Source organism: Rhinopithecus bieti, unplaced genomic scaffold (assembly GCF_001698545.2).
Source record: "Rhinopithecus bieti isolate Rb0 unplaced genomic scaffold, ASM169854v2 scaffold_33432, whole genome shotgun sequence".
Classification (NCBI taxonomy): domain Eukaryota; kingdom Metazoa; phylum Chordata; class Mammalia; order Primates; family Cercopithecidae; genus Rhinopithecus; species Rhinopithecus bieti.
In genome coordinates, this window is record NW_016814481.1 from 331,942 (window position 1) to 339,721 (window position 7,780).

A 7,780-nucleotide genomic window follows, 5' to 3' on the forward strand; every position below is an offset into this window, starting at 1 on the left:
ACATGGCAAAATTCCGTCTCTACCAAAAATACAAAAATTAGCCGGGCGTGGTGGTGGGCGCCTGTAATGTCAGCTATTTGGGAGGCTGAGGCAGGAGAATCACTTGAACTCGGGAGGCGGAGGTTGCAGTGAGCCGAGATCGCACCACTGCACCCCAGCATGGACGGTCTCAAAAACAAAAACAAAACGCCAAAACAGATAAATAAATGGTAATGGTGAGAAGTATGAGGAAGGGAAAATGCAGGGTTCTCTGAGGACACTGGCAAGGAGCCGGGACGGGAACGGGTGATGGAAGCCATGGCCCGCTTCCAGGCCAGAGATGGTGGCCTAGACAAGCTGAGTCAGAAAAAATGCTCAGAGGTGCTGGGGTTTGGTAAGTGTTAGGCTGAACCTCATGGAATTGCCATTTTAACAGGCCAAAAATGGTAACAAAATTAGCAATTTCACATGACCCAAGGTAGTATCTAGGGCATGGAAAGGAGGGGCGGGGTACTAGTTTTGAGGCTCAAGGGATGACCCATGAACCCCATAACCGAGCTCTGTTTCTGGAGAGGGGGTCCGCGGCCCCATGAGCTCCCTCAGTGAGCCTGCGACCCCTCCGCCCCCACAGATCCAAAACTTGAGCCAGTGCCCAGAGAGGTTGAGTGAGTTTCTCAGGTCGCACAGCTCGGAGGGACGAGGGGCTGAGCCCTGCCAAGGGATCCCGCGGCTCCGTCTCGCTCACCGGCCGGACTATGTTGATTGTCCCCTCGCGGCGCCCGGAAGCGACCCTCAGTAAACAAAGCCGTGTGTGGGCGCAGCCCCGGCAGCCCGGGGCGCGCAGTCCAGCCCAAGGGAGGCGGGGGAGGAATGTTGTGAATGAACCCCGGGCCCGCCCCGAAACTCCGCAAAAGGCCTGGGCCGCGGGGGTTCCTTCCGCTCTGATTGGCCTCTGGTGCCCCGTGATTGACAGCGTCCCTCGCTTCGCGCTCTGGTTGGGTAAACACGAAAAGACTGGCATCGCAGTCATCGAGTGAACAGCGAGGCTTGGAGACGGGTCTGGCGGCGCAGCCAATGGCGGGGGAGGGCCGCTGAGGCCGAGGGGGGTGCCAATGGGGACCGGCGGCGGGGGCGGGACGACGGCGGAGCTAAAGCGGCGGCCGAAGCAGCTTCATTGTTGTGAAGAGTCTTAAAGGGGCCGCATCACCCGGCCTGCCCGGCGCGGGTCGGGGGTGGGTGCGGCAGGGGTCCCGGGGCGGCTAAGAGCAGAGGACGGACGGAAAGGCGGGCAGGGGGCGCGGGAGCCGACGAAGCGGAACAGGCATCGGACCGACACCCCCAAAGAGGCCCCGCCCCGGCCCTGGCCCCGGCCCGGCCAAATGGAACCCCCCGCAGCCAAGCGGAGCAGGGGCTGCCCCGCGGAACCCGAGGAGCGCGATGCTGGGGCCGGGGCCGCGCGTGGCCAGGGCCGGCCCGAGGCGCTGCTGGACCTCAGCGCCAAGCGGGTAGCCGAGAGCTGGGCCTTCGAGCAGGTGACCGCGGGGAAGGGGCGGGGCAGGGACAGGGACGCACCCCCAACGCCTTCCCTACCTATCTTCTCCTCCCCAATCCCCAGACTCCAGAGCTACCCCAATCAGAGACACCCCTTTAGATTCCACCCCCAGGACCCTTAACCCTGCCCGGAAATAACCCTTCATCCTCCTATTTCTGTCCTTCAAACCCAATAACCCATCCCCATCCCTTCTCTGCCGTCTCTGCCCCTCAGCGCCCCAGATCCCAAGTCAGGACACTTCCTTCTTCTCCTACCAACCCCAGATGTCTGAGATCCGGCCCCCATGGTCCGCCTACAACCCCAGGCACCCCTCTTTTCCCACCTCATCCCCCAATGGTACCCCTCTTTTCCTACCGCATCTTTATTCTCCATTCAGGGCACCCCATTCAGTCTTCAGCCCCCCGCTTGGGGACACCCTGTCTCCCTCCATCATAGCCCCTAGAGACTCACACTACCCTATTCCTGCTCTCCAGCTCACTACCCTACACCCCAAGTAAATAACTCCCCCATCTCTCCAGATTCCAGCTCAAGACACCCCTTTTTTCCCCATTCATTCCTGCCCTCAGGCCTCCAGATTCCACCTGTTCCTCTCTACTCCTCCAGATTCCTCTCTCAGGGCTGCCCAGCTTCTGGCTTGCAGCAGGGATTACTCAAGTGCCAGGGTCCCTCCTCCTCCCCCACTCATCCTCCCTTCCTATCCTATCCCTTCCCAGAGGAAAACAGGGGCAGAGCCTGGGTGGTGGTCCCGGGACAGGTGCACCTAGAACCTCTATTCTTTGGCTTCTGGGGGCACTGCCAGAATGTCCCAGAGCTGGGGCCCTTTAAGTCCCCTTTTTCAGCTTCAGTGTGGGCCTCCCAAGGAGCTGGAGACATGGCCCAGACCTGAACAGGAAGCACACACGGGCTCTATCCTCTGTCCAGCTTCAGGGGGCGTTCTTTCCTGCCCGCTCTCTCTGGAGTTAGGAAGTCGGCCTGGACAGATGGGTTTGAGCCAAGTGTGGACGGGCAGGCTCTGATTCATGGACTGGAAAATCCCTCCTTAGTCATCTGCCAACTGTCCCTGAGGCCTGGGCTGGTCATTGCCTCTCCCACTTCCCCTAGAAACCCAGGTGGGAATGAGGGCTAAGGAGGTCCGCTGCCCCTTCATTGCATGTCAGACACACAGAATAATCTGAAAAGTCTCCCACAAACCTGCCCTGGCCAAGCCAAGCCCTCAGAGTTCTTGACCCACAGAAGCTCATGGAATCCTCTGCAACCCTTTGGGAGTTGTTCTCGTTCCCACTTTGAGGAAACTGGGGCACAGAGAAGTTGAGAAACTTGCCCAAGGTCACCCAGCCAGGGAATAGCAAGTCCAGATTGGAAGGCAGGCTCAGCCAGCTCATTGCATTGCCCAGAGCCCACAGTGGTGGCCAGGACACCCCCTCCCCTCCTGGGGCCCCTTCCCAGGGATGGGGCATGGAAGGGAAACTGAGGAACGACAGAGTCTGTCTTAGGAGTTGAAAGAACTCACAGCTCTGAGACCTTGAACAAGTGAATTCACCCCACTGAGTCTCAGATTCCCCCAGCTATAAAACAGGGTCATGATTTAGTATCAATGCGCCATCAAGGGTGCCCAATCTTTTAGCTTCCCTAGGCCACGCTGGAAGAACTATCGTCGGCCACATATAAAATACGCTAACACAATAGCTGATGAGCTTAAAAAGAATTTTTTTTTTTTTTTTTTTGAGACGGAGTCTCGCTCTGTCGCCCAAGCTGGGGTGCAGTGGCGCTATCTTGGCTCACTGCAAGCTCCGCCTCCCGGGTTCACGCCATTCTCCTGCCTCAGCCTCCCAAGTAGCTGGGACTACAGACGCTGCCACCTCGCCCGGCTAGTTTTTTGTATTTTTTAGTAGGGACGGGGTTTCACCGTGTTCGCCAGGATGGTCTCGATCTCCTGACCTCGTGATCCACCCGTCTCAGCCTCCCAAAGTGCTGGGATTACAGGCTTGAGCCGCCGGGTTTTTTTTTTGAGACAGACTCTCAGTCTGTTGCCAAGGCTGGAGTGCAAGTGACACGATCTCGTCTCACTGTAGCCTCTACCTCCTGGGTTCAAGCAATTCTCCCGCCTCAGCCTCCTGAGTACCTGGGACTACAGTTGTGGGCCGCCATGCCCAGCTATTTTTTGTATGTTTAGTAGAGATGGGGTTTCACCATGTTGGCCAGGCTGGTTTCAAACTCCTGACCTCAAGTGATCTGCCCGCCTCGGCCTCCCTCCCAAAGTGCTGGAATTACAGGCATGAGCCACCGTACCCGGCCGTATCTTACAATGTTTTAAGAAAGCTTACGAATTTGTGTTGGCCTGCATTCAAAGTCATCACGGGCCAGGGCCGTGGGACGTGAGTTGGACAAGCTCACACTAGGTGGCTGTGAGAATTTGGAAATTACATACATAAAGCATTCAGCACAGTGTGTGCATTCTTTTCTTTTCTTTCTTTTTTTTTTCTTTTTTTTTTTTTGAGGCAGGGTCTTGCTCAGTCACCCAGGCTGGAGCGCAGTGACACAGTCATAACTCACTACAGCCTCAAACTCCTGGGCTCAAGCAGTCCTCCTGCCTCAGCCTCTTGAGTAGCTGGGATTCCAGACACGCACCACCACACCTGGCTAATTTTTAATTTTGTGCGTGTGTGTAGACATGGGGTCTCGGTATGTTGCCCACGTCGGTCTGGAACGCCTGAGCTCAAGCGATGCTGCCGCCTCAGCCTCCCAAAGTGCTGCGATTACACGTGTCCAGTCAAGATGGGCATCTTAATCATTATTATCACTTTTTTCTTTTCTTTTTTGTTTTTTTGAGACGAGTCTTGCTTTTTCACCCAGGCTAGAGTGCAATGGTGCAATCTCGGCTCACTGCAAGCTCCGCCTCCCGGGTTCACGCCATTCTCCTGCCTCAGCCTCCCGAGTAGCTGGGACTACAGGCGCCCACCACTACGCCCGGCTAATTTTTTTGTATTTTTAGTAGAGATGGGGTTTCACCGTGTTAGCCAGGATGGTCTCGATTTCCTGACCTCGTGATCCGCCCACCTCGGCCTCCGAAAGTGCTGGGACTACAGGCGTGAGCCACCGCGCCCTGCCTATCACTTTTTCCTAACTTCTTCCTGCTCCATCAAAGCCTGGTGGGTGGGAAGATCTTACACCAGAATCCCAGGACCCTGCAGCTAGGAGGATCCAGGAGGGAAACTGCAAGAAAGTTCCAGAATGCTAACTATGGGCCAGGTGTTATTATAAGCTCTTTATAACCATAATGCATATTTACTCTCCACAATCCTCAAGAGGTTGGTGCCGTGGACCTCCCCACTTTACACCTGAGAACACTGAGGCCAAGTGACTTTCTGGGGTCACAGTGCTCCTAAATAGCAAAACTAGGATTCAAGCCTGGTTTCTCTCTTTTTTCATTTTTATTTGTTTATTTATTTACTCGAGACAGAGTCTCGCTCTGTGGCCCAGACTAGAGTGCAGTGGCGCGATCTTGGCTCACTGCAACCTCCACCTCCTGGGTTCAAGTGATTCTCGTGCGTCAGCCTCCCGAGGAGCTGAGATTATAGGTGCATGCCACCACGCCTGGCTAATTTTTGTATGTTTGGGTTTCGCCATGTTGGCCAGGTTGCTCTCCAACTCCTGAACTCCAGGGCTCCACCTGCCTTGGCCTCCCAAAGTGCTGAAATGGCAGGCATGAGCCACTGCCCTGACCTTTTTTTTTTTTTTGAGACAGGATCTTGCTCTGTTGCCCAGGCTGGAGTGCAGCTGGTGCAATCATGGCTCACTGCAGCCTCAAACTCATGGCCTCAAGTAACCCTCCTGCCCCACCCTCCCAAGTAGCTGGGATTCCAGACGCATGCCACCATGCCTGGCTACTTTTTTGTGGGATTTTTTTGTATTTTTTTTTTTTTAAGAGATGGAGTCTCCCTCTGTCGCCCAGGCTGGAGTGTAGTGGTGGGATCTCAGCTCACTGTAGCCTCTGCCTCCCAGGTTCCAGCGATTTTCCCGCCTCAGCCTCCTGAGTAGCTGGGACTACAGGCGTGCACCACCACACCTGGCTAACTTTTGTATTTTTAATAGAGACAGGGTTTCATCATGTTGGCCAGGCTGGTCTTGAACTCCTGACCTCAGGTTATCTGCCTGCATCAGCATCCCAAAGTGCTGGGATTACAGGCGTGAGCCATCGTGCCCGGCCAGTTTTTTTGTAAACGTGGGAGCCTCTCTATGTTGCCCAGGCTGGTCTCGAACTCCTGGCCTCAAGCGATCCTCCCACCTCAGCTTCCCAAAGCGCTAAGATTACATCAACCCCAGGCTCCTAACCCAGTGGCCCTTCCTACAGGTGGAGGAGCGGTTCTCCCGGGTGCCTGAGCCGGTCCAGAAGCGCATCGTGTTTTGGTCGTTCCCACGCAGTGAACGGGAAATATGTATGTACTCGTCGCTGGGTTATCCGCCCCCAGAGGGCGAGCACGACGCCCGGGTGCCCTTTACCCGCGGGCTGCACCTGCTCCAGAGCGGGGCCGTGGACCGTGTGTTGCAAGTGGGTGAGTCTTTGTCCCTCGCTCCTGCTGGGGAGGACAGGAGGTCCATACCAGGCGTGGAAATGGAGGAACTGGAGGGAGGCCTGGGGCCAGGGGAAGGGAGGTTACAGACCTCAGGCTTCGAGGCCCAGGTAGGATTGTACAAGATTTTTTTTTTGAGATGGTCTCGCTCTGTTGCTTAGGCTGGAGTGCAGTGATGTGATCTTGGCTTACTGCAACCTCTGCCTCCCAGCTTCAAACGATTCTCCTGCCTCATCCTCCTGAGTAGCTGGGATTACAGGCGTGCACCCCCATACCCGGCTAATTTTTGTATTTTTAGTAGAGACGGGGTTTCACCATGTTTGCCAGGCTGGACTCGAACTCCTGACCTTGTGATCCGCCTGCATCGGCCTCCCAAAGTGTTGGAATTACAGGCATGAGCCACCACGCCCAGCCTGTACAAGATGTTTTGAGCAAAAGCTCAAGGATCACCCTAGAACCCAGACAGCAGGGTTTAGACAAGGGAGTGGGGGAGAGGATGGTGAACCAGAAATCAGGGGAGGGGAGATCCCAGAACTTAGGCAGCAGAGCCCATGTAAAGGAAGGGTGAGGCCAGATGTGGTGGTTCACACCTCTGATCTCAATACTTTGGGAGGCCAAGGCAGGAAGATGGCTTGAGGCCAAGAGTTCAAGACCAGCCTGGGCAACACAGTGAGACCTTGTCTGCACAAAAAAAAATCAAAAAATGATCTGGGTATGGTGGTGGGTGCTTGTGGTCACATCTACATGGGAGGCCAAGGCAAGAGGATCACTTTTGCTCGAGAGTTCGAGTCTGCAGTAAGCTCTGATTGTACCACTGCACTCCAGCCTGGGATACAGAGTGAGACCCTGTCTCAAAGAGAAAAAAGAAAAAAAAAAAGGAAGATGGGTGAGGGCCACTCTACAGACGAGGATAGAGGTTGAGACACGGTGGTGAAGGTGCCAGACCTCAGGCTTCAGGCCCAGATGGGGTCGGGTTCGGGATTATGAGCTGAAGGTGGAAAGTGCTTCTAGAGTCCTAGACCTCAGGCTGCTGAGCTGGGGAACGGGGAATGAAGTAGTGAGACGGGGAGAAGAGCAGGTCCCAGGTGAGGATCAGAGGAGCAGCTGTCAGCCAGAAGTGAGAGGAGGCTCCAGACCTCGGGCTGAGGGACCCAGTGATGCTTTGGGTCAGGGCTTTAGAGCCAGAGGTAAGAATGATCCTAGCCCTCAGGCAGCGGGGCCCAGGTGGGAGTTGGACAGAAAGCTTTAGAGCCAGAGGTGAGAGTCTTAGACCTCAGGCAGAGAGGTTGGGATTTCAAAGGATTAGAGCTATTTTTGGGCAATGGTCTTAGACCTCAGGCGACAGGGCTGAGGTGGGAATGTAGAGTAGAAGTTTAGAATTCTTTTTTTTTTTTTTCAAGATGGAGTCTCGCTCTGTTGCCCAGGCTGGAGTGCAGTGGCACAATCTCGGCTCACTGCAACCTCACCTCCCGGGTTCAAGCGGTTCTCCTGCTTCAGCCTCCCGAGTAGCTGGGACTACAGGCATCCGCCATCATGCCTGGCTAATTTTTGTATTTTTGTAGAGATGGAGTTTCACCATGTTGGCCAGACTGGTCTTGAACTTCTGACCTCAGGTGATCCACCTGCCTCAGCCTCCCTGGGATTACAGGTGTGAGCCACCATGCCTGACCTAGAATTT

General features: G+C 55.3%; 1 protein-coding gene across 3 annotated transcripts in view; it reads left to right on the top strand.

Moving 5' to 3' along the window:
- The first annotated feature begins 1,122 nt into the window (after window positions 1-1,122).
- The window catches only part of ZSWIM4 (zinc finger SWIM-type containing 4), a 43,267-nt gene continuing 36,609 nt past the window's right edge, over window positions 1,123-7,780 (top strand). For all 3 annotated transcript variants that reach the window (XM_017851268.1, XM_017851269.1, XM_017851270.1), the window contains exons 1-2: window positions 1,123-1,511; window positions 5,883-6,084. In XM_017851268.1, coding sequence (XP_017706757.1) covers window positions 1,359-1,511; window positions 5,883-6,084 — 355 coding nt within the window. In that variant the 5' untranslated portion in view covers window positions 1,123-1,358. The remainder of the gene's footprint in view (window positions 1,512-5,882; window positions 6,085-7,780) is intronic.